At 60.5% G+C, this 24,965-nt stretch overlaps 1 protein-coding gene across 1 annotated transcript; it reads left to right on the top strand.

The window, feature by feature from the left end:
• Positions 1 to 1,555: 1,555 nt before the first annotated feature.
• Positions 1,556 to 24,965, top strand: Cic (capicua transcriptional repressor). Its single transcript, XM_013125983.3, is given in 24 exon segments — positions 1,556 to 2,562; positions 2,564 to 2,815; positions 2,817 to 4,338; positions 15,730 to 15,879; positions 15,963 to 16,197; positions 16,284 to 16,413; positions 16,511 to 16,693; positions 16,773 to 16,938; positions 17,652 to 17,854; positions 17,942 to 18,167; positions 18,571 to 18,671; positions 18,919 to 20,134; positions 20,220 to 20,407; positions 21,406 to 21,527; positions 21,624 to 21,790; positions 21,879 to 22,160; positions 22,257 to 22,312; positions 22,314 to 22,523; positions 22,525 to 22,578; positions 22,892 to 23,148; positions 23,250 to 23,401; positions 23,483 to 23,614; positions 23,785 to 23,916; positions 23,991 to 24,965. Coding segments are annotated over 24 exon segments (7,500 nt in total). The 5' UTR covers positions 1,556 to 1,566; the 3' UTR covers positions 24,359 to 24,965.

Genomic DNA, 24,965 nt, shown 5'->3' with positions numbered 1-24,965 from the left:
AGGGTTGGGACCAGACCTCAGGCTCCAGCCTGGTGCCCTAGCAGGTCAGGGAGGAGATGGCGGGGGCGTCCGCCTAACTCCACATGACTTTGGTGCCAATCTCGGCCCTGCAGACTCTGCCCATGAGAACCCCGGGATTGACCCACAGGAAGAGAAAGCCCCAAGTTGGAGAGCATGAGATCTGGGATCCCCGGCAGCCCGAAGCCCGTCCGGGGGCACTCTGATTGTGTGTGGCTTCTGGGAACCTTTGGGTAGTTGAACTCATCTTTTGGCCTCTCAAGTTTTCCAAGTCACTTGAGAGTAAAGTTTTGGGGGTTTTGTTTTGCTTTTTGGTTTTTTTTTTCTTTTCTTTTCTCAGGGCAGATCGAAAGGGGGCGGGCAGAGTGACTGTTCAGGAAGTGGGTGAGGTTGGCCTGTTGGGCTTGTCCTGCTTCCTTTGACCTCATCCTTGTCATCCCCACCTGCAGTTGGAGGGCACATTTGGGTCTTTGGGGATGCTGGCCAATGGAGACATGCTGCCCAGCCAGCCCCGTCTGGGTGAGGATGCAGGCAGACCAGGAGCGGGAGCTGGGCTTGCAGCCATCATGCTGGGTGCTGTTGGGGGGAGGGGAGACTTCTGTGTAGTGGGCAGAGAAGCCCTGGGGTGTGCAGGTCTGTGTCCCACTGCGGATGACGTGTGCCTGTGTTTGTGCGCGTGCGTGCGTGCGTGTGCTCATGTACAGTCCTGTGGCAGAGCTGGTATGAGCTCTTGCCCCGAACGTGCCCCTGCCTGCTCCCTGCCAGGGTCTGGGAGGATGGCTGTACCTGGCAGGCCTGGGTGCAGAACAGAACGGGCAAGCATCACCAGGGACTGACTCCCTTCCCACAGCACCTGGCCGTGCATAGCTGCCTGGGGGGCGGAGGGGGAGAGACGCTCGTGTCTCAGCTGTACCGCCTCCCTCTCGGTGGCGTGGTGCTTATGTGTGTCTGAGTGTGTGTTTTCGTGTGTGCCCTCTGTGTGGAAAGAGTGAGAGCGAGCATGGCCTGTGGATCCTGTAACAGGCAGCTCACAGAAGTGGTTAGGGGCGTGCACTCCGGAGCCCTAGAGTGTCTGGGTTCAGACCCGGAGTCCGCGTCTTCATTGGTGGATGGTCTTCAATCACTTAAATCTCTCTGCACCTAGCTCGATAGAAGCACCCATCTCTTAGGGCTGTTGGGAGAGGAAATAAGGAAGCTTAGCAGAGGGCTGAGGACAGCGTGAGTGCTCCATAGTGTGAGCTCTGAGTGCTCCTCACACTCGTTGGGGACATTTGGAGCCTGTGTGTGCGAGTTCCATGTCCCCTGCAGAGAGAGCAGGTGTGCGAATGCGCCCCAAGGAGCCAGGCTGTGTATGCTTAGGAGACCCAGGTGCCAGTCTGTGTCTGAATGCTTGCCAGAGTTGACATGAGTTAGAGATAGCCTTGTGGGTCATGGAACTCAGGCAGTCAGCTCAGCAAATAGAAGGTCCCCGGGGGCCCTGGGTCTGTAGCTCTTCACAGATGCTCCCGATGATCTCTGCTGCTCTCCTGTCTCATAGGTGGCCAGACGATGAAGCCAATGAAGAAAGTGTGTCCTGGCCTTGCAGGTTCCGCCAGCGGCAGCAAGTCCCCACCAGCTACCAGGGCCAAGGCTTTGAGGCGGCGAGGGGCCGGGGAGGGTGATGAGGGACCGCAGCCACAGGAGCAGACAGGGCCAGAAGAGGCTGAAGAAGGCGAGGAAGAGGAGACTGAGCGGGACCCTGGAGCTGAGGGGCCACCTCCAGAGCTGCAGCCCAATGACCCTACTCCAGGCCTAGCTGACGACCCCAAGGGAGACGGGGAGGCAGGCCGCTGGGAGCCTTCACTGAGTCGCAAGACAGCCACGTTCAAGTCTCGAGCCCCGAAGAAGAAGTATGTGGAGGAACACAGTGCGGGAAGCGGTGGTGTGGGCGGGCCCCCTGAAGAGCGAGAGCGGACCCCCGAGGACGCTGGTGCCCTGGGGGTACCTCCACGGCCACCTGCCTCCGCCCGGTCCTCCTCCACTGACACAGCCAGTGAGCACTCGGCTGACCTGGAGGACGAGCCGACTGAGGCCTGTGGGCCAGGCCCCTGGCCCTCTGGAGCTCCCAGTGGTGGCTACGACCTTCGGCAGCTAAGGTCTCAGCGGGTGCTGGCTCGGCGTGGTGATGGCCTCTTCCTGCCTGCTGTCGTACGCCAGGTGCGCCGTAGCCAGGACCTGGGTGTGCAGTTCCCCGGGGACCGGGCCTTGACTTTCTACGAAGGGGTATCAGGTGGTGGGGTGGATGTGGTTTTGGATGCCACGCCACCCCCAGGTGCACTGATGGTGGGCACGGCTGTGTGTACCTGTGTGGAACCTGGCATGGCTGCCTACCGGGAGGGTGTAGTGGTGGAAGTGACCGCTAAGCCAGCTGCCTATAAGGTCCTCCTCAGCCCAGGCCCCGGCTCCCACCCGGGCCCACCAGGTACTCCGCCACCAGCCCAGCCGCTGCACCGTGAGCCCCAGGAGGCTGTGTGGGTCACCCGCTCCAGCCTGCGCCTGCTTCGGCCCCCCCTGGGAACCTGAGGTCTCGCTGAGGAAGCACCCAGCAGGCCCCGAGGAAGAGCAGGCCGAGCCCGGGGTCACTTTGCCTCCTTGCCCTTCCTCCTTGGAGCCCAAGCAGCCGGAGGACGCTGAGGTCTCCAACATCAGCTTTGGTAGCAACCTGGGGACTCGCTGTGAGGAGGGTGAGGAGAAACACCAGCCAACCCTGGGCACCCCAGTCTTGCTCCCACTGCCTCCGCCCCAGCTCCTGTCACCGCCCCCCGAAATCCCCAGCCTTTGCTGGCCCGGGTCGCCCTGGTGAGCAGCCTTCGCCCTGCCAGGAAGGGAGCCAGGGTGGCAGCCGGAGCAGCAGCGTGGCCTCTCTGGAGAAGGGAGCTGCACCGGCGGCCCGTGCCCGCACACCATTGACAGCCGCTCAGCAGAAGTACAAGAAGGGAGATGTGGTCTGCACGCCCAATGGCATCCGGAAGAAGTTCAATGGCAAGCAGTGGCGCCGGCTCTGCTCTCGGGATGGCTGCATGAAGGAGTCCCAACGGCGCGGCTACTGCTCCCGCCACCTTTCCATGAGAACCAAAGAGATGGAGGGCCTGGCAGACGGCGGGCCAGGTGGGACCGGGCGGCCTGCCGGGGTGGCAGCCCGTGAGGGAAGCGCAGAGTTTGACTGGGGTGATGAGACTTCGAGGGACAGTGAGGCCAGCAGTGTGGCAGCCCGCGGAGACTCCCGCCCCCGCCTGGTCGCTCCTGCTGACCTGTCACGCTTTGAATTTGACGAGTGTGAGGCGGCTGTGATGCTGGTGTCCCTGGGCAGCTCCCGCTCGGGCACGCCTTCCTTCTCGCCGGTCTCCACACAGTCGCCCTTCTCGCCCGCTCCCTCGCCCTCACCCTCACCCCTCTTCGGCTTTCGCCCTGCCAACTTCAGCCCCATAAATGCCTCGCCTGTCATCCAACGCACCGCTGTCCGCAGCCGCCACCTGAGCGCCAGCACCCCTAAGGCAGGTGTGCTGACACCACCGGACCTGGGCCCCCATCCCCCGCCACCTGCCCCTCGAGAGCGCCATTCCTCCGGCATCCTGCCCACTTTCCAGACCAACCTCACCTTCACTGTGCCCGTTAGCCCTGGCCGAAGGAAGACAGAACTGTTGCCCCACCCGGGGACCTTGGGGGCCTCCGGGGCAGGAGGTGGAGGAGCTGCCCCAGACTTCCCCAAGAGTGACAGCTTAGACTCCGGAGTGGACTCGGTGTCCCATACACCTACCCCGTCCACGCCAGCTGGCTTCCGGGCCGTGTCACCTGCTGTGCCCTTCTCCCGCTCCCGCCAGCCTTCGCCACTGCTGCTGTTGCCCCCACCCGCGGGACTCACCTCAGACCCAGGCCCTTCTGTGCGAAGGGTGCCTGCCGTGCAGAGGGACTCACCTGTCATCGTCCGCAACCCTGATGTGCCACTGCCCTCCAAATTCCCTGGAGAGGTGGGCACTGCCGGTGAGGCACGGGCCGGGGGACCTGGGCGGGGTTGCCGTGAGACCCCAGTGCCCCCTGGGGTGGCCAGCGGGAAGCCTGGCCTGCCTCCGCCTCTGCCTGCTCCAGTGCCCATCACTGTGCCTCCAGCCGCGCCGACTGCTGTGGCCCAGCCAATGCCCACCCTGGGCCTGGCCTCGTCACCCTTCCAGCCCGTGGCCTTTCACCCTTCACCTGCCGCCCTGTTGCCAGTTCTAGTGCCCAGCAGCTATCCCAGCCACCCTGCCCCCAAGAAGGAAGTCATCATGGGCAGGCCTGGAACAGGTAAGAGGGTAGGTGGCTGGGCTGCCATCTGAGCGAGCTGGGCTTTCGAGAGTGATGAGCCGCCTTCCCCAGGAGGGCTTGAGGGGAGGTTGGTCTGCTCCCTGCATACATGTGGTAGAGGCTCACACACCAAGCAAAGGACTTTTCAGACGTGGTGGCATTATCAGAGGCTGCTTGTTGGGGACCATCGTCAAGGATCTACTGCAAATGCACTCCCCAAGTCAGGCCTCTGTGGGGCTGGTAGAGGGACAAAGTGATAGTCATGACATCTCCAGGGTCTTGGAGGACGGGGCCTCCAGAAAGATAAGCACTGCACACGGTTATCTTGCCATATTTCAAACCCAGCCCGTAACCCAGCGCTCACCACACACACCCTGTGTAACCCATTTCAGATGGTAGCTCATTGTGTGTTTCCATCACTGATAGGTGGCAGCAAGGGGTGTGTTTGCTTAGAAGGAACTGAGGCTAGGTTACTGACGCCACGTCAAGGCAGGTTGGCTCTAGTGCTTGGAAAGAGAAGGGAAGACAGACCCGTTTTTTCTTTTGGCATTTTGAGACAGGGTTTCTCTGTGCAGCCCTGGCTACCCTAGAACTCACTCTGTAGACCAGGCTGACCTCGAACTCACAGGGTTTCGCCTACCTCTGCCTCCCAAGTCCTGGGATTAAAAGACGTGTGCCTTCACTACCCGGCTAAGACAGACTCTTAACAGGCCCTTTGCTAGTGTGTGGAGGGCCAGGATTGGAAGGTGGGTACTGGGCACTCCTCCAGCTGTGAGCCTAGCCTGGCTGTCCTGAGGACAGGGTGGAATAGACAGCTGTCTGTAAACAGTTCAATCTAAGCGGTTGGGGTTGGTGGTCAGTGTTCTGGAATCTGTGCAAGTGTTGAGAAGATGCTGATCCAGCCAGAAAAGTCAGAAGGGCTTGGAGAAAGAGCCAGAAGCCTGCGAAGGACGATGGGAATATAGATGAGGTCGGGACAAGGCAGGTAGACCGAGGGGAGAGTGTGTGCAAAGGCATTGAGGTAGAAGCAGGTAATTAGAAGGCCCTGGAAGGTAGGGGGTTATTGGAATGTGCAGCTGAATTGGTGAGCAAGAGTCAGACCTCAGAGGGTCATTTTATCCTGGGGACGGTGGGGAGGCATGGAAGGCTTTGAGGAGATGTGATCATAGCTGCATTGGGGAGGGAGAGTTCAAGCCCTGAGGCCAGAGAAGATCATAAAGGAAGGAGTCTGGTTTGTGGATGTGGGTAGGAGTTGCTGTGGCTTGGGCTTGGGGAGGAACCACTTTACAAAGGAGCCAGGCCTTGCCCTTAGCAAAGCACCAGCCCAGGCCTGTCTCCAGAGCCAGGGCACAGGGACGTGGGCTGTGTCTGTCCCTCGTGCTCATTTACCGAGGTTGGGAGCTGCGTGCTCCCTCCTTCTCCAGCACGTTTTGTTACTGTGGTTGAGCCTGTGATCGCCATTTCAGACGTAGACGCAGCAGGCATTTCTGTTTAGATCTGTAAATGCAGGTGAACGTCTCCAGCGACCCTCTGAGTACCCATTTCTCACATGCCCACAGCCCCTATTGCTGAGCTGTACGTCTCCAGGCACGCACGCACCCACGCAGGCACCCACCCACCCACACTCCAGTGTTGGGCGGGCAGGCAGGCTTAGCACCACTGTAGGTAATACTGAAGCCTACCAGCACAGGCCTGGGAAGGGCTTTTGTCATATCCAGATGAGGAAAAGTGAGGCCTTGACCAAAAGAAGGTCCTGCTGTCTGTCACCTGGCAGGGAACACACAGCTTGCCTTCCCCAGCCTTCCAGACTCACCACCAAGGGTTCCGGTGGGAATGGCTTACTGAGCACCCACCAGCAATGCCGTGGGTGTCATACTTTGTATGAGCCCTGCTGAGTTTCCACTCAGTCCTCACAGAGCCCCAGGAAGCCAGCAGGCCTCACAGAGCCCCAGGAAGCCAGCAGGCCGAGTCCTATTAGACACTGAAGGGGCCTGCAGCTCGGAGCCTAAGTCACCCAGCTAAGAAGAGAGAGGGCGGGGATTGGGACACAGACTGCCTGGCTCCAGATAGAAGCATTTAAGTACCATCAGTGTGATGATGAAGATGATGATGATGAAAATAAGCCTTTATTGAGCACATACGATGTACCTAGCCCCAGGCTTGGGGCCGGTTCATCAAATCCACCTGATGCTGTGGAACACGGATTCCCAGCCCTGTTGTCCAGATGTAGAACTACGGCTCAGGAAAGGGAGGCCCTTTGCTGGAGGCCACCTGGTTGTCAGAACTTGTGCAGTGCCTGTCCTGGCAGTTCTGAACAGTGACTCCCTGACTCCACCCCTGCTGAGGTATCTGGGCTGCCCTCAGGCGTGCAGGCAACCAGCCTTTCATTCTTCTCCCAGAGGCCTCCCTCGCCTTTGGGAGGCAGGTGCCTGGGGCTCACTGTCTGTAAGGTTCAAGCAGGGCAGACACTGTCTAGTGGCATGATAGGGTCACAGTCCTGGCCCCCCTGTGCCCTTCCATGTCAGGGCCTGACCCTCTGTCAGAGGGCAGCAGGTGTGAGGGGGCGGCTCAGGGCAGGCTGCTGCTCCTGCCCCCTCCCCAGGCACTGGCTTCCTCTGGGGGACATGCCGGGACAGGCTGCCGGCATTCTCTGCATTCTGCTCTTGGCATGGCCAGCCAGCTGCCATTGCCACCTCCCTTTGACTCTTCCCGCTTGTTCCTCAGGAAGGGAACACCTCCCCCTTACCAACCTGCCCCCACCCAGGAGGCCAGATGTCTCGGTCGCGTTCCCAGCTTCCTGCGTGGCTTTGCAGAGTTGACACTGAGGCCTCTGCTATTGTGCTCTTCCATCTCTCTCCTGGGCTCCCGGTGCTTCTCTCCTCTCCTCCTGGGTCTTTGTGCCACTTTCTGACCTCTGACCCTTTACCTGCCGGCCTCTCTTGGGACTGGGTGGGAGCGCCTTCCTGGGTCTGTCCCAATCTAGGGGTCCTGTGTCGCCCTGGCCTCCTCTAGCTCTCCCTTCCCTGTTCTGTCATTTAACTTTAGCCTTTTTTTGTGTATTTTTGTTGTTGTTTTTAATCTCTGTGGGTGATTTTTGCCTGCATTCATATCTGCACTATGTGCATGCCTGATGCTTTCAGGCCAGAAGCGGGTAGATTCCTTGGAACTAGAGTTGTGAGCCACCTTGTTTGTAGTGGGAATCGAACCTGGGTCCTCTGGAAGAGCAGCCAGTGAGTGCTCTCAACCTCTGAACCACTCCCCAACCCCTGTTGTTGGTATTTTGAGACAAGGTTTTTATATAGCCCTTGACGGCCCTTGAACTATTCATTTTTCTGCTTCCGTCTCTCAAGAGCTGGGGTTGGGATTACAAACATGCACATGTTACATGGCACTGGGATTAGACCCAGGGTTTTTTGCATACTTTTTCCTTCTGAGATTCCTTCTCATTTTGTAGGCCAGACTGACCTTGAACTTACGGCAGGCCTCCTGTATAGAACTCCCAAGTTCTGGGATTGCTTCTGTGTGCTGCCACGGGACTCTGGAACTGTTTCCATCTTCCCGCGGCCTGCCTACCAGCCTTCTACCCTAGTCTGCATGCCAGAGCCTCTGAGTGTTTTTAATGTTCAAGTATTTACTGAGAGAGCAACAGAGAGACAGAGATGTGCATGTATGTATGCTTGCGTGTGCCACAGTGGGTTTGTGACAGTCAGAGGACAACCGTGAGAGTCACGTCACTTTTAGTATGTGGACTGTGGACTTGAACTCAGGTAGTGTGGCTTGACAGCCAGCTACTTTACCTGCTGCCTCTTTTCACTGGTCCAGGTTCTTTAATCTTTTTAAACCAGTGGGCAGTTGCCAAACACCAAAGTCTCCCACCCTCCCCTTTTCCTTTAAATTATTAGTGTGTGTGAGGGAGCCGGAAGACAGTTTCGTCGAGAAAGTTCTCTCCTTTGCATGGGTTCTGGGAACTTAATAGAGGTTGCTTGTACAGCAATGCCTGTGTGTGGTGAGCCACCCCACCCACCCCCACACCTTTCTTAGAGAGTTTAGGGAGGCTGGTCAGGCCTGGGGGCTCCTTGGTGGCCCTTTACAAATTAACTGTCCATTTTTGCCCCTGAAACCTGCTGAGAAATGTTGGTATCTAGCTTGTCATCCACCCACCATACACCTGCTCCGCTGGCAGGAAGATGGGGGCTATATGGGCCAAACTAGGAGATCCGGCTAGAGGGGGTGGCAGGAAAGCAGGTTCCATGCCTGCCCACCCACCTGCTAGAGGCCATGACCCCGAACACCCCACCCCAGTCTTCCAGGGGACACATTTGGTGCCAGCTCAAGAGACAAGGCGGCATCTCTCTCCATGCCGTGAGCAGTGGGAAAAATGAGGCCTAGACAGGGGCTGAAGGGGGTTGAACCTGGGTCAGCCTGGCTCCCAAATTCAGGTTTTCCCCGCTAGAATGTCCACTTTCTCTCCAGCATCGAATCCGTATCAGTTCCAGTAAGAGGCAGCTCCTTGCTCGTCTTTCTGCCAGGTGCAGGGCTGAGCGGTCCTGGGGCAAGTGAGTGGAAGAGGCAGATGATGCGGGATGGGAAAGGGGAGCGCCAAGAGTTACTTCATCTGAGGGAGCTAGAGGTCAGGGACAGCTGTGGTTCGTGCAGGCTTGAGATGGGAGTTCAGGTAACATGAACTGAAGTATGAGAAATAAGCCAAGTTCAGGGGCTCGAAAAAAAGGGGTGAAGGCGCGTGACCTTTGGGAAGCTAGCCAGAGCTGGGGCTGTCACTAGACTCTAGGCTTGGAGGATGGGCGCCCTGGAGAAGCCTAGCCAGGTGGGGCTGACAGCAAGGCTGGCTCTCAGTGTCAGATCTCAACAGATTATCCGGGAGGGAGGACCGTGGGGAGAGCGTTACTTGGGGAGATGATAAGAGAAGGAAGGAACTTTCCTGGGCTTGTAGGAGTCCTGCTACGAGACCCCAACTCTCTGCAAGCTTAACAGCTTCTAGCTGAGAGGGATCAGGCTGCCGCCTCGCGGCAGCTGGCGGAGGGGCAGTAGACCTACGCATGCGCAGCGAGGGGGCTGGGGGAGTAGAAGGCGTACGTCCCGGAGACCCTGGCGCCCGGGCATTAATGGCTCCATTAGTGGCCGGGAGGGAGGCGCATTAGCGGCGACGACGGCGTCTGGCTCCCATTACCACCGGCGGCAGCGGCTGCACCGCAGGCGGCTGGACCGTAGCCCGGCGCGCCGCCTCCTCCGCCCGCACTCGTCCCTGGTTCCCGCTCCGCACGAGGGCGCGGGTAGGAAACCCCGGTCTCTCTCTCGGCTGAAAAGCTGGAGTCAGGGAGGCTTGGGTTCAGATGTCGGCTTTGTCACCTCCTGAGTGCAAAATGTCTCCCCCTCCCACCCCAGCCTGTTGCTTGCAAAAAAGACAGGAAAACGGTACACCTGGGGCTTTGTGGACACAGACAGGCCGCGCCCAACACGGCCCGCACCTATGGGTGCGTGTTCCCGCGCACCCTTGGGGATAGATTGCCACCCCCACAACCAATGCGGCGGCTCTCGGTCCTTCCTATTGGTTACTGTCGCACCTTCCGACCGCCGATTGGCAGAGCCCCCCCCTTTTCTGTGTAGTTAACCCCTGCGCGGCCAGGTTCACCGACTGGGTGCTCCCCCCATCCCAGACAGACTGGGTGCCAGCTGGCCCGCACCCCGTCGCGGCCCGCGTGGGTGTCAGGCCGATCGGGCACCCGCCCGCCTTCCAAGCACAAAGCGGCTTTGTAGGGCCTGCCGGGGACTGGCTGGGGGCCAGGCGGCTAGTGGAAAATCTCGTGAACGCAGGGCGGCGCCCCCTCCTCTGTCGCCTCCCTCAGCTCGAGCGGACCAGCCCGGGAGCCAGCACACAACCTCTCACTCCCCGCCCTCGCACCTTTCCACCCCCAGGCCCCCATCCCGCTCTCCACCTGCATTCTGCTCTTCTCCCAATCCCTGGGGATCACCCCCCCCGCACACACAGTTATCCCCTCCCTCGTTTTCCCTTGCTCCCCCTGCCTATCCTACCCTAGCCTGGCTCACACTGACTCACCCTGACGCTATTTTTAGCCCCCCATCCCTGTAGAGCCTTGCCAGCCCAATCCTAGGCTGGTTCCCCAGGCAACCCTGGCCGTCGCCGACGCCTCTCGGGATGGGTGGGTGGGTAGGTGGGTGTGTATGTTGAGAGCGGGTGAGGGGAGCTGGGGACACCGGGGTGGTGAGCCCAGCCTGGGCCAGGGTGGGGAGCAGCCGAGGGTGGCTGGTGAGGGCGCGGTGCCTCGAGGGCGCAGTAAACGGGGCCGTGCGTTCTGAGTGAGTCGGCCTGTCCCTTGGTCTGTCAACATCCCTGGCAGTTTGCCCCAGGCGTAGGGGCAGGCCCTGGCCTGCACCACCCCAGGTGGCTGTTGATGTGTCTGGGTTCTCTGTCCCCAGGCCAGGATGGTGTTTTGTTGGGAGCTACGTAGTTCTGGGCTCAAGCTTTTGTGGAGTTTGAGGGGTGGCTCCCATCATAGCCCTGCCCAGGACCTTCCTTGAGAGAAGGACGGCTGTGTACCTCCTCTCAGATAGGCTGGGGCCCTGGTTTAGGGAAACCCTCGGCCCTTTCCAACTTGGGAGGCCCCAGTTAGGGTTGGGTATGGCTGGAGAGGGGAAGCTGTTTGGGGGTAGGACCTGCTCTTTCCCTTTCGCTCACAATCAACCCCCACCCAGGGTTCTTCCACCCCGAACAATAGGAGCTAAGTATAGGGCTGGCCCAGTGCCCAGGGCAGGGGGGCCCTTCCCACCCGGATTCCAGCCCCTCCCTGCCAGGCAGGCCCCCACTTGGTTGTACCCTGCCCTGAAAAGGGCCTCTTCTAGCCTTTTCCATGGGTACTGTGTGTTCTACCAGATGTGCAGCCGTCCCAGATGTGGGGCCCTCTTTCTTTCCCTGCAGTGCTGTGGTTGGCTTTTCCTCTTCTTCTTTTTAATCACCCAACACAAGTGGGGAAGACAGCCTTCTCCCAGCTCCCTTCCTGGACCACACTCCAGTGGGGAAGGGGTTAACTTGCCAGTGGGTGACTCACCGGCAGTGGGGGGCGGCTGTGGGGAGATAGTGGGCCACATTGATTTCAGCCTCACGTTGCAGTCCCTAGGGCAGTGAGGTAATGGAGGGCCTGAGTCTGGGACTGCATAGAGAGGAGGGGGCCGCCACCTAATAGTCCCTGCGGTAGCCCCCTGGGCTGCCAGCCAAGTGTCTGGCCCCCTGGAGGTCAGAGGGCTGCAGACCTTCCTGTCCCCTTAGGATCAGGTTACTCAGTTTTTGCCCCCTCTGCCTTCAGCTTTGCCCAGGGACTGGGGCAAGCTGAAAAGGAGGGGTGGCAGCTCTTATTGAGGCCTCGCCTTTCTAGAAGCCCCCTCTGGGTCCCCCTGACCCGTGGGACTATTACCTGTCTAGTTGTGAACCCAGGCCTCTGCTTCTCCCGGGCGAGACCCCACATCCCTCTCCTGTGTGCGGCTTACCTTTCTGTAGTCATCATCACTCTTGTTTCGGGACCTTTCTGGAATTCCCTGTCTGTGTCCACCTGGAGTTGTCAGCTGTCAAAGCTCTGGCTGCACGGTCGTGCATAACTTATCCAGTCTCTTGGAACTTCATTTTCTCACTTAGACAATGGGCATAAGGCTCATCTCCCTTGGTAGGTGGCTGTGAGACGCCCATAAACAAGGTAACACACAGAAGCTTCCAGCACATGGCTGCTCTAGCCTCAGATCGTCTCTCCCCTGGTCCTTTCTCTGGGGACAAGATGACCATAGAAGGTGGGCAGCGGTGTGACCCACTGCCTTAGTTCCCGAGAAGCTGGTAGCTTAGGGTAGAAGGATGGAGGTGGGTCGGAGGGCTCTGAACACCTCGTGAGCCTGATACTGAAGGAGTTGCTGCCCTGGAGTGTGGAGGCAGTATCAGTGTCTGGGAGTCGGTGTGTCCTGCATGGGGGCCCTGGAAGGCTGCGACAGTGAGTGTGGGCACAGTGGACACGCGTGTGGGCTGGAAGTGGGATGAGTGTCCTAAGGCACGAGGGGAGGAATGTGGAGCGATGGTGGGTAGGGAGTTAGGGATCATGCACTTCATCTTCGCCAGCAGGTGTGTGGAGTGTGGCTTCGTGTGTGACAGTATGGGCGTAAGACCGAGGGCGTGCGGTGCCCGCGTCGGTGTGTAAACGATAATGGGTGTGGCATGGAGTCTGCGCGCGCCTGTGGACTTGAGTTAGGGCTCAGGGATGATCTGCCCAGCCCTTCACGGTTGGTGCTCCCAGTAATGCCCGAGCTCCATGTCGGGCACGCCGTGAGTGAGCGTGTTCCTCGCGCACGCCGGACGGACCCAGCACGGCTCTCCACTTGGGGCCTCTGCGGCGCGGCACCCTGAACCGCCCCCCTGGCTGGCTGCCTTTGCTGCAGTGCGCCCTCCCTGCCACCCTGCTGCGGGCCCGCCCCCGGCCGGCTGGGAGCCAACCGTAGTCCGCCCCGCCCCGCCCTTATTTGCATATGACTGACGTTCCCCCGGGGCGGCCAATGGGGGTGGGCGCGGCGGGGCCTGACCCGCGCGCGGCGCCAGCAGCCAATGGGCTCAAGCGCAGGGGGCCGGGCTTGCGCGGAAGGCCGCGGGGGAAGCGGGGAAGGGGCGGGGGGAGGCGCGGCGGGGGGAGGGGAGCGCGTAGTAGTGGCGGGGCGGGGAGGCGGCGGTGGTTCGGCGCGGGGCTCGCTTGGAGCGCACGGACGCAACCACGCTAATCTGTCTGTCTGCCTGGGACCCGAGGTCGACCTGGTGCCCGGCCGCCGGCCCAGGGACCGGAAAGGCGGGGCGGCGGCGCTGTCTGCCGGGCGCGCGGGGCCAAAGCCGTTACCCGCCGGAGCTTCGAGGGAGGGAGGGAGGGAGGGAGGGCGGGAGGGAGCGAGCCAGCCAGCGGAGAAGGGAGGGGGCCGCCCCCGCGCACGCGCGCCGCGCCCCGCCCCGCCTGCCCCGCCTGCTGGACTCTGCGAGGGAGGAGGGAAAGGGAGGGGGCGGCGCCGATGGCCCCCGAGCCGCGCGCCCCGTGACGGCCCCCGCGCGCGCCGGGGGGCGGGGCGGGGACGGCTCGCGCTGACCTCCCCCGCCCCCTGGGCGGCGGGAGGCAGGCGGCGCTTTGCGCAGGCGCGCCCGGCGGAGACCCCCGCGTGGGGCGGCCGGAGGGGGCTGCGGGGGGGGGCATGCGGCGACGGCCTCCCGCTCCCCCCGGGCCGGAGCGGCGACGGCCAAGGAGCGGGCTACGGGCAGAGCGGCGACGGCCGCTAAGGAGGTGCGAGCCCCTGGCGGGCTCCCGCCGCTCCGGACCATGTACTCGGCCCACCGGCCCCTGATCCCCGCGTCCGGCGCGGCCTCTCGTGGCCTCGGGATGTTCGGTCAGTAGCGTCCGGCGCTGGGACTGCAGGGGTCAAGGTGTCGGGGTGCTAGGTGCGGGGTATCGGGTGTGGGGTTTGGTGCCTGCACGGTGGAGGAAGAGTAAAGGGATGGCAGAGAAAGTTTAGAATCTCGCGGGGCCGAGTGGTTAATGATGGCAGGTGTGAGTGGAGCCGGGCGGTGGGAGTGAGGAGCGGGGCGTCTATGGAGACAGGTGTGGTGCTCAAGTGACGGGGAGGAACAGATCCGTTGTGATTGGCGGTGCGGGCTACAGAGTAACAGGCTCTGGAGTGTGGGTTCGAATAGGGCCAGACTTGAGTCCTGCTGGTGGGAGACGTGGAATGAGGGCAGGGAGGGGGCTTAGAGGAGTGGTCTGAGCACAGGTTTCGGGAAGCTCCGTGGCTCAGAGCAGACCATGGGTAGCAGTACTTAGGGAACGCTGGTTGAGAGGGCGGGAGACAGGCACACCTGGAGGGTGAGGCACTAGGATGAGGGTAGCATCCAGAGACTGCCCCATTGTCTGCTTGGCCTCTCCACTCCCTCCCTGTTTCCAAGAAAGCTAGGAGGTCTTGAGGTCTTGAGAAAGATCTTTCTGGAGGTGAAACACATCCGGGGCCTTGCAGGCTGCCTTGAGGTTGGAGTCTGTAGTTGTCTTTGGGGTCCCCATGGGTGGGAGCCAGGGGTGTTGGAGTCTTGAGTGCCTTCCAGTTTTGTTTCCAAGCATCCCGTTCCCTCTTTCCTTTGTCAGCCCCTCGGAATCAGGTCTTGAGGCCAGATCTTCATGCAGTGCTCCCCTAGACTAGATTTCTGAGGGTATTGGGGTGGGGTCACCCCAGGTCAGGTTGCCCTGGAGCAGGGGGAGGCAGGGAATGATGGATATCAGAGATAGGGCGGTTCCCTCCTTCCCTCTTCCCCCTGAGCAGGGGCCTCTCTCCTCTGCTGGTTCCACTTCCCCTGGAGCCTGCGGCCTGGCAGTGTGGGGAAGCTCACTGATAGCCCTGCTCCTCAGTTCCAGCAGGCGTGGTCCCTGCTCAGGGATCACCTACTTTCCCACCCAGCTTTCAGGAGGAGCTGCCTCAGTGTTGGGCCTTCCAAAATCCTCCTGGTGATGGACTTAGCTTCCTGTCTGCTCCCTCAGGCAAACACCTGGCACTTTAGCTGTCACTGGCAGGCTCATAACAGTCCTCTCCTCTGTCCATTGTCCCCGCCTTTTCTTCTGAGGAATTTACCACACCCTTCATCTTTCTGGGCAAGGGGACTGGGCACTGGGCACGAGACAAGCCCAGGGGTTTACAGGGATCGAAGCTTCTTTCTGGGTGTTGGAGTCTGTTTAGGAGACAAAAGGGAGCCACCTGGACCCCACCCAGGAAGGGCAGGTCTAGCTCTTTGGGGACTGGTTGGGGGGGAAGTGTCAAGGGGGGGGTGTTACTCAGTGTGGGGCTGTGGGAGACTCCAGGCTCTGGACACGAGTGGAAACAGGAAATAGGGCCATCGGCCTCAGGAATGGCAAAGGGGGAGTGTGAGGCCAAGGTGAGGGGTGAGGTCAGTGGCAGCGGAGTTGCTGAGCATGTAGGGTAGGGCCATGCTTGTGGGAGGGTTGTCCAGCCCTCCGAGGGTCTTAGGACATCAGCATGGGGAATGGCAGCTGAGAATGACCTGGTTTGTGGCAGGAGCCAGTTCCCTGGCTTGGTCCCTGGAGGCAGGGCTGCTGGAGGTTGGGAGGGAGGAGCGGGACAGGGGTACTGTTTGTCTTTCCTGCTTCTGTTCCCTTTTGAAATAAATCTAGAGACTTCTTAGGGTTTTTTTTTTTTCCTGAGTGATGTCTTACTGACTGACCTAAGAGGCACAGGGTATACAGACTGGGTGGAGACACTTCACACAGGTTGGGATGAGCTTGAGTTTGTGGTGGAGGTTAGGGCCGAGCTCTCCTGGCGCCCAGCTCACATGTCTCCTTCCCACAGTGTGGACAAATGTGGAACCTCGTTCTGTGGCTGTGTTCCCCTGGCACTCCTTAGTCCCCTTCCTGGCACCCAGCCAGCCAGACCCCTCTGTGCAGCCTAGTGAAGCCCAGCAACCTGCCAGCCACCCTGTGGCCTCCAACCAGAGCAAAGGTAAGGGTTAGGAGCTACGGGAATGTCTGGGGATGGGGGTCCAGGTAGCCCAGGAGTCCTCTGATGGACTGTTTCCTTCCTAGAACCTGCTGAATCGGCTGCTGTTGCTCATGAGCAACCGCCAGGAGGGGCGGGGAGTGCTGACCCTGGGCGACCCCCTGGAGCCACATGCCCTGAGAGCCCCGGGCCTGGACCTCCACTCACTGTGGGGGGTGTGGACCCTGGTAAAAGTCTTCCTCCCACCACTGAGGAGGAGGCCCCCGGCCCCCCAGGAGAGTCCCGGCTGGACAGCGAGACAGAGAGTGACCATGATGATGCGTGAGTCCTCCAGGGCCTGGTGTGGTTGGGAGCTGGGAATGCACAGTTAAATGCCTGCTCCTCACTCTTCCTGATGCTCCCCACAGCTTCCTCTCCATCATGTCTCCCGAGATCCAGCTGCCTCTGCCACCTGGGAAGCGCCGGACCCAGTCCCTGAGTGCCCTGCCCAAGGAACGAGACTCGTCTTCTGAGAAGGATGGACGGAGTCCTAACAAGGTAAGGTGCTTCCTTTATACCTGAGCAAGCTTTGCTCCCCCGTGGGCCCCAGCCTGTACTCCAGTCTTAACTTTCCTCTGGGCCTTGTTACCTGCAGCGGGAGAAGGACCATATCCGTCGGCCCATGAACGCCTTCATGATCTTCAGCAAGCGGCACCGGGCCTTGGTCCACCAACGGCACCCCAACCAGGACAACCGGACTGTCAGCAAGATCCTGGGAGAGTGGTGGTATGCCCTGGGGCCCAAGGAGAAACAGAAATACCACGATCTGGCCTTCCAGGTAATTGCTCCTCTCCCTGACTCTTCCCAGTGCTCTGTGGGGGCGTTGAGTGAAGGGTCGCCCTGCCCTCTCCTGCCAGGTGAAAGAGGCCCACTTCAAGGCCCACCCAGACTGGAAGTGGTGCAACAAGGACCGAAAGAAGTCCAGCTCAGAGGCCAAGCCCACGAGCCTGGGGCTGGCAGGAGGGCACAAGGAGACGCGGGAACGGAGCATGTCGGACACGGGAACTGCTGCTGCCCCTGGGGGTTAGTCAGCTCTTGGCTCTCCCCCTGCCACCTCTCCCTGAGGACTGCCAGCCTTCCCCTTGCTTGCTCAACCCCTGCCTGAGCAACGTGTCGTCTTTGTTGCTTCTGAGGTCTCATCCACAAAGGGACTGGCAGTTGTTTTACGTGAATGAGCCGGGGAGATGCAGAAAAGGGATCCAAGTACAAGTCATTGCCTACTGCTTTTTATTGAGCACTTACTACACGCTCAAAAGTCAGACCCCCTTTCCAGAGGAGGAAGTAGCCTCAGAGATGCCAACTTACTTGATTAAAGTCATGGGCCACAACCAAGATTTAAGCCCGAGACCAAGGTTGGCTACTCAGTGTGCCCTGCATTGGGGTGCCTTGGGGGTATAATGCTGTGGCTGTGGCCTTCTATGAGAGTGGGGAACCTGCTGCTCTCGCATAGGAACAGTAAGGCTCAGACAGGCCAGTGGTTAACTAACTTTGCAAGACCTCATGGGCCAATGTCTAGGCTTGCTCACTCTGAGAATGCTTCTGAAAGGAACAGGCTTGCTCCCTGCAGGCCGAGAGGACAGAAACTTGCAGAGAGGAGGTGTTGGGCTGGAGACGGGTGCTTTATCGCTACCAAGTGGCTCAGGGTCTCCAGCCTGTTTCTGTGGCCAGTTGGGCCAGTTGAGGTGCTGGTAGGAGGCTTCCTGACTCTGACAGCCCCGACAACCTGTACTTCACAGTGTCTTCTGAGCTCCTGTCCGCTGCAGCCCAGACACTCCTGACCGCGGATGCCAAGGCTCCAGGGAGTGGCCCCTGTGGAGCAGAGCGACTACACACAGTTGGGGGACCTGGCTCAGCTCGGCCCAGAGCCTTCTCTCACAGTGGGGTGCACAGTCTTGATGGTGGGGAAGCAGACAGCCAAGCACTACAGGAGCTGACCCAGGTTCGAGGCACGAGCACCAGGAGGGGGTAGGGGAGGGCTGCCTGAAGCAGCAGACCCAGCTAAACCCTCCCTGCGCCCCGCCCACAGATGGTTTCTGGCCCTGCATCATACTCCGGTCCAAAGCCGTCCCCCCAGTATGGCGCTCCAGGGACTTTTGCAACTCCTGGTGAAGGAGGTACCTTGGCCACCAGTGGGCGGCCCCCACTGCTGCCCTCCCGAGCCTCTCGTTCCCAGCGTGCAGCCAGTGAGGACATGACCAGTGACGAGGAGCGCATGGTCATCTGTGAGGAAGAAGGCGATGATGATGTCATCGGTGAGTAGGACAGGCTTATAATCCTGATGGGGCCCTGTATCAGAGGCTGAGAGGGTGGCCAGAATCCGGGTCCCTGGGCTCCTTGAGTTGGTTTGGAATCTTCCATGTTTGTGTGTTGGCTGTATACCGTCAAGTCCGCTTTGGTCAAGGAAGCTCCCAGACAAGGAGGAAACACACGGACACGGGTGTCGTTAGCAGAGCACTAGATGATCTGCCCAGTTACATTTGAGGTGCTGCTTTGGTCAGATGCACGTAGGCTCAGGACTGTCCTCCAGGTCCCCTCGGGCCGACCCTCCTGCTCCCGTGATTACCAGAGCTGAAGCCAGAGCTCAGACTGTTCCAGACCCTGTCCTCCTGGGTAGTGTGTCCTCAGACCTTCCCACACTGTTCTCTGCCTCCTCAGCTGATGACAGCTTTGGCACCACTGACATTGATCTCAAGTGCAAGGAGCGGGTGACTGACAGTGAGAGCGGGGACAGCTCTGGGGAGGACCCAGAGAGCAAGGTGAGGCTTGTGGAGCTGGGATGCGGTGCTGTCCTGTCACTCTAGAACCCTTGGACAGTTGACGGGGGGATCGGGCTGAGGAGAGCAAGCCTCTTGACTCGGGCAGTTGGGTCACCTCCAGGACAAGGTGGCCTTCAGCTTGCAGGGGTGCTTTGGACTGGCCTGGCTTGCAGGCAGCCAGGGTTCCTGGCATAGTGAGCCATCTGTCTGTGCTCCCTGACTTGGGCTTCTCTTTCCTTAACCCCAGGGCTTTGGCCGGAAGGTGTTTTCGCCTGTCATCCGCTCCTCTTTTACCCATTGCCGTCCAGCCCTGGACCCTGAGCCTCCGGGACCCCCGGATCCGCCTGCGGCCTTCAGCAAAGGCTGTGGTCCCTCCTCCTCCTCGCCTGCTTCCAGCTCAGCCTCAGCCTCCTTTTCCCTGGGCTCTGGGACCTTTAAAACCCAGGAGTCTGGCCAGGGCAGCACAGCGGTCCCGCTGCGGCCCCCGCCTCCTGGAGCTGGGGGCCCAACCCCACCTTCCAAAGCCACTCGGTTTCTTCCTGCGGATCCTGCCACCTTCCGGCGCAAGAGGCCTGAAAGTGTCGGGAGCCTGGAGGCGCCGGGCCCCTCAGTCATTGCTGCGCCTCCCAGTGCAGGAGGAAACGTTCTGCAGACACTGGTTCTGCCTCCCAACAAGGAAGAGCGGGAGGGCAGCGGTCCGCGGGTACCCTCAGCCCCAGCCCCATCACTGGCTTATGGGGCTCCAGCAGCTCCTCTGCCCCGCCCAGCTGCCACCATGGTCACCAATGTGGTACGGCCTGTCAGCAGCACGCCTGTGCCCATTGCCTCTAAGCCTTTCCCCACCTCTGGCCGGGCTGAGGCATCTTCAAATGACACAGTAGGTGCCCGGACTGAAATGGGCGCTGGGTCTCGGGTGCCTGGGGGCTCCCCACTGGGTGTCAGCTTAGTGTACTCAGATAAGAAGTCGGCAGCGGCCGCCTCAGCAGCTCCACACTTGGTAGCTGGACCCCTCTTGGGCACCGTGGGGAAGGCCCCGGCTACTGTCACCAACCTGCTGGTGGGCACCCCAGGCTACGGGGCTCCTGCGACATCTGCCGTTCAGTTTATCGCCCAGGGAGCCCCAGGCAGTGCGACCCCTGCAGGATCAGGAGCAAGTGCCGGGAGTGGCCCCAATGGGCCAGTTCCCCTGGGCATCCTGCAGCCAGGTGCCCTAGGCAAGGCTGGGGGGATCACCCAGGTGCAGTACATCCTGCCCACACTGCCCCAGCAGCTTCAAGTGGCTCCTGCGCCTGCGCCAGCGCCTGGGACCAAGGCGGCAGCTCCCGGTGGGCCAGCACCTACCACCAGCATCCGTTTCACCCTCCCCCCGGGCACCTCGACCAACGGCAAGGTCCTGGCTGCTACGGCACCCACTGCTGGCATCCCTATCCTGCAGTCTGTACCTCCTGCCCCGCCCCCTAAAGGTGAGCCCTGAGCTGGGTATTGTACGGACTCGGGGCACAGCCTGTTTGACGGTCTGGTAACCTTTCCTTCTGTTGCCTCTTCCAGCCCAGTCAGTTTCTCCTGTCCAGGCCACACCTTCTGGTGGCTCAGCCCAGCTGCTTCCTGGGAAGGTGCTAGTTCCCCTGGCTGCCCCTAGCATGTCAGTCCGAGGTGGAGGGGCCGGCCAGCCACTGCCCCTGGTTAGCTCGCCTTTCTCAGTTCCTGTCCAAAATGGTGCCCAGCAACCTAGCAAGGTAAGGCACTCTCCTCACCGCTGGGTGTCATCCTTGTTGTATTCCCGTGTCACTGTCCACCGGTCCTGCTTTCTTTGCCCTCTTTTCTCTGGGACTTGAGCTGGCGTCTTCATGTATGTATTTATCTGAAGCTTGGGGATCATCGTTTCTGAGTGCCAGAGAAAAACACCAGGGCGTGCAAACTGTAAACCCTGGCAGTGGCTGGGAAGGCAGGGGAGGGGAACAAGGAGGAGAGTCTTGCCTTTTGAGTGAGGGTTAGCAGTGGAGGTCTGTAAGCTGATGCAGAGAATGAGTTCGGGCTGGCTATGGTGGCACACCTCTTTCCTTCCAGCACTCAGGAGACAGGGGCAAGCGGACATCTGGGCAAGTTTAAGGCCAGCTTATACATGATGAGTCCCAGGCTCACCTGTCTCAGAAAAGGGCAGGGGTAAGGCGGAAATTGGAGAGTACTTGCTGTTCTTGCAGAGGACCTGGGTTCCCAGCACCCTGTTACTTCCTGTACGTACACAACCATCTCTAACTCCAGTTCCAGGGCAATCAGACGCCCTCTTCTGGCTTCCACAGGCACTGCATGCACACAGTGCGCATGTATATGCTCAGGCAAAATAAAGTCTTCAAAGACAGAGGGGAAAAAAGTTGGGACTGTTCAGAGAAAGCCCAGAGTGTCTAGGAAAACGTGCTCAGGAGATTGGTCAGTATCCTAAGAGAGAGGTGGAAAGGAAACGTGAACATTTTAGTTGGAACTCGGAGAAGCAGGCAGGCTCGGCAGAGAGGACCTGTGAGCAGCTGCCCGTTTTTCTCACTGTCTGCAGCCCAGTGTCTGCTCAGCTCGGCATCTCTCCCGTTCACCGTGTGGTCTCTCCTCCTCTGTGGTCTCTGCAGGCCTGGTCTCAGGTCTGAGGCCTGCGCTTTTGCTTGGCCTGCATGCTAGGTCTCGGGGCCCTGTGCCCTTCTCTCGGGTCACATCTTATTGCAGCCCACGGGTGCTTTGCCTACAGATTATCCAGCTGACTCCCGTGCCTGTGAGCACACCGAGCGGTCTAGTGCCGCCCCTGAGCCCAGCCACAATGCCGGGACCCACATCCCAGCCTCAGAAGGTCCTGTTACCCTCTTCCACAAGGTGAGTCGGGTTAGGTCCGTCCTCACCCCAGGCCGGACCAGGGGTGGGGCAGGGCCAGTCTACCTTACCCCTCCTCTCTCTCCCTCTCTGTGGCAGAATCACTTACGTGCAGTCAGCAGGCGGGCACACCCTGCCTCTGGGTACCAGCCCTGCCTGCAGTCAGGCTGGGACAGTGACCTCACACGGGCCCACCAGCTCTGTCGCTCTGGGCTTCACGTCGCTGGGGCCCAGTGGCCCCGCCTTCGTACAGCCCCTGCTCTCAGGTGAGGGCAGGCCTGGGGACTTGGGGTGGGGTTGAGACAGCCGCAGACCCTAACCCGGTTCCTCGCCTCTTCTTGGATTTCCCAGCAGGCCAAGCTCCATTACTGGCTCCCGGCCAGGTGGGCGTGTCACCTGTGCCTAGCCCCCAGTTGCCTCCAGCCTGCACAGCCCCTGGAGGCCCTGTCATAGCAGCGTTTTACCCTGGCAGCCCTGCGCCCACCTCAGCGCCCCTGGGCCCGCCTCCCCAAGCCTCCCCAAGCCTGGTGTACACGGTGGCCACCAGCACCACCCCACCTGCTGCCGCCATTCTGCCCAAGGGCCCACCAGCCTCTGTCACTCCAGCCCCCACTAGTCCCTTCCCCAGTGCCACAGGTAGGTGTCGGGAGAGTCGGGGCACGGTTTGTGCAAGTTGGAGCATCCAGGGAGTGGGCTTCAGTGAGGCCTGGCTGTTCCTTTCCTTACCAGCAGGCTCCATGACCTACAGCTTAGTGGCTCCCAAGGCTCAGCGGCCCAGCCCAAAGGCCCCCCCAGAAGGTGAAGGCAGCCATCGCCAGCATTCCTGTGGGGTCTTTTGAGTCAGGCGCCACTGGGCGGCCTGGACCTACACCCCGACAGTCTCTGGACTCTGGTGCAGCCCGAGAGCCAGCTGCCCCAGAATCAGAGCTTGAGGGGCAGCCCACACCCCCAGTGCCCCCACCCCCCCCAGAGTCCTGGCCTCCTGCTGCCCGGAGCAGCCCCCCCACCGCCCCTGCCTGCTGAGGAGCGACCTGGCGCCAAAGGCCCCGAGACTGTAAGTATCTAGCTGGCTGGGGGCTCCGTGTGTCTCCTGCTGTCTGCTGTCTCACCCTACCTGGGGTCTCACTCGGTTATTCTGGCATTCAGAGGCCAAGGGTTTGTCTCATCTTGTCTCATCCTGTTTCTGGTTATTGCCTCGTGATCTCCCTACCCCACTCCCTTCTTGAGTCTGGGTTTCTGTAGCCTGAGCTAGTCTAACACTCATGGCAGTACTGAGTGCCGGGATTACAGGCATGAGCCCCCGTTACTTTTTCAAATCCCAACACTACTATGCTAAGCCCAACGTTTTTGCTTGTCCCCACCCCCAGGCCAGCAAATTCCCCAGCTCATCTTCAGACTGGCGAGTCCCTGGGCTGGGCCTGGAGAGTCGTGGGGAGCCTCCCACGCCTCCCAGCCCAGCGCCTGCTGCAGCCACTGTCCCTAGTGGAAGCGGCAGTGGCAGCAGCGAGGGCGGTGGCGGGAGGGCGGCCGGGGACACACCTGAGCGCAAAGACGTGCCTAGTTCTGGGAAGAAGGTGAAGGTGCGGCCCCCGCCCCTGAAGAAGACCTTTGACTCTGTGGACAAGTGAGCGGGGGCTGGGACCCTGGAGGGCTGCCTGGGGCTGCTGGGAGAAGGGGCAGCCGCAGGTTGAGACAAAAGAGGTGACCCTGCTGGCCCTCCAGCAGGGTCCTGTCAGAAGTGGACTTTGAAGAGCGGTTTGCTGAGCTACCTGAGTTTCGGCCAGAGGAGGTGCTGCCCTCACCCACCCTGCAGTCTCTGGCCACCTCGCCTCGGGCCATCCTTGGCTCCTACCGCAAGAAGAGGAAGAATTCCACTGGTAGGCAGCCCTGGCTCCTAGGTAAGTGGGGGGCAGGCCAGGGGCCACCCCCACTAAAGCTGAGTTTGCTTGTTTGGCTAGACCTGGACTCGGCGCCTGAGGACCCCACCTCGCCCAAGCGCAAGATGAGGAGACGCTCGAGCTGCAGCTCAGAGCCCAACACCCCGAAGAGTGCCAAGTGCGAGGGTGACATCTTCACCTTTGACCGCACAGGTGCCAGTGTTTAGGAGACCAAGGGCTTCCAGGACTGGTGGTATCATGAGGGTAGTGGGGGCAGGCTCAGTCAGGACTGACCCTGTTAAAACAGCTGCCAAGGCGTGGTGTGGTGGGCATTTGGATGAAGGCAGGGAGCCTTTAGTGAGCGAGCCCCCTTTGCCTGGCAGGTACTGAAGCCGAGGACGTGCTTGGGGAGCTGGAGTACGAGAAAGTGCCCTACTCTTCACTGCGGCGCACCCTGGACCAACGCAGGGCCCTGGTCATGCAGCTCTTCCAGGACCATGGCTTTTTCCCGTCAGGTGAGCAAGGGTTATGCTCTTGGGAGTCACTCATGGGGCCCTGACCACACGGCTCACCATCCTTCTGTCCCCAGCCCAGGCCACAGCAGCCTTCCAAGCCCGCTATGCAGACATCTTCCCATCCAAGGTGTGTCTGCAGTTGAAGATCCGAGAGGTTCGCCAGAAGATCATGCAGGCAGCCACTCCCACGGAGCAGCCCCCTGGGGCTGAGGCCCCCCTCCCTGGACCACCCCCAGCTGGCATGGCTGCTACTCCTGTCCCCACTCCCAGCCCTGCTGGGGGTCCTGATCCCACCTCTCCAGGCTCGGACTCTGGCACTGCCCAAACTGCCCCGCCACTGCCTCCGCCCCCAGAGCCTGGGCCTGGGCAGCCTGGCTGGGAGGGGGCTCCCCAGCCCTCCCCACCTCCCTCTGGCCCCTCCACAGCTGCCACAGGCAGGTGAGAGGCTCTTGAAAAGATCCCAGGACCCACTGTGCCCCCTCAGGAGATGGATAGTATCTAGAAGGCAGGGATCGTGGGCCCGACAGTGGGATAGTGACCTCCTCCCCAGTAAGCCATTTGTCCTTTCCAGTTTGGCGTGGAATGTGGCATGTACATATTCCCTCCCTCTGCTGGGGGGGTGGCGACTGAGGGGCAGCAGGGGCACGGACTTCTTCCACTGAGCTCTTGTACATAACCTGAAGTGTGTGACCTTCAGAGCTTTTTACTTGTACCTTATGCGGAATGGCTCCTGTGAGGGCTGAAGCTGGAGGGTAGTGTGAGCCTTGGCCACAGGGAGACGCCTGTGGAGCAGCCGGGAGTTCATGCATCCCCCTATTTCCCCAGAGGGGCTGGACTCAGGTTAGTTTGGGGTGGGGGCTCCTGCACTTTGCCACAGGCATGGGGAGGATTTTCCCCACCCTCTGCCCTCCCAACTTGGGTTGTACTTTCTAAGAAGGTGATTTCCCCTTCCATTGTCCCCGTCCCCAGAACAAAACATGTTGATCATGTGCAATATTTCTTACTGTGCTGAGAAGCCGCAATGACCGAGATTAAAGCTGTTTAACACA

This window comes from Mesocricetus auratus, unplaced genomic scaffold (genome assembly GCF_017639785.1).
Source record: "Mesocricetus auratus isolate SY011 unplaced genomic scaffold, BCM_Maur_2.0 Super-Scaffold_100038, whole genome shotgun sequence".
Taxonomy (NCBI): Eukaryota; Metazoa; Chordata; class Mammalia; order Rodentia; family Cricetidae; genus Mesocricetus; species Mesocricetus auratus.
This window is presented reverse-complemented; position numbering and strand designations above follow the sequence as displayed.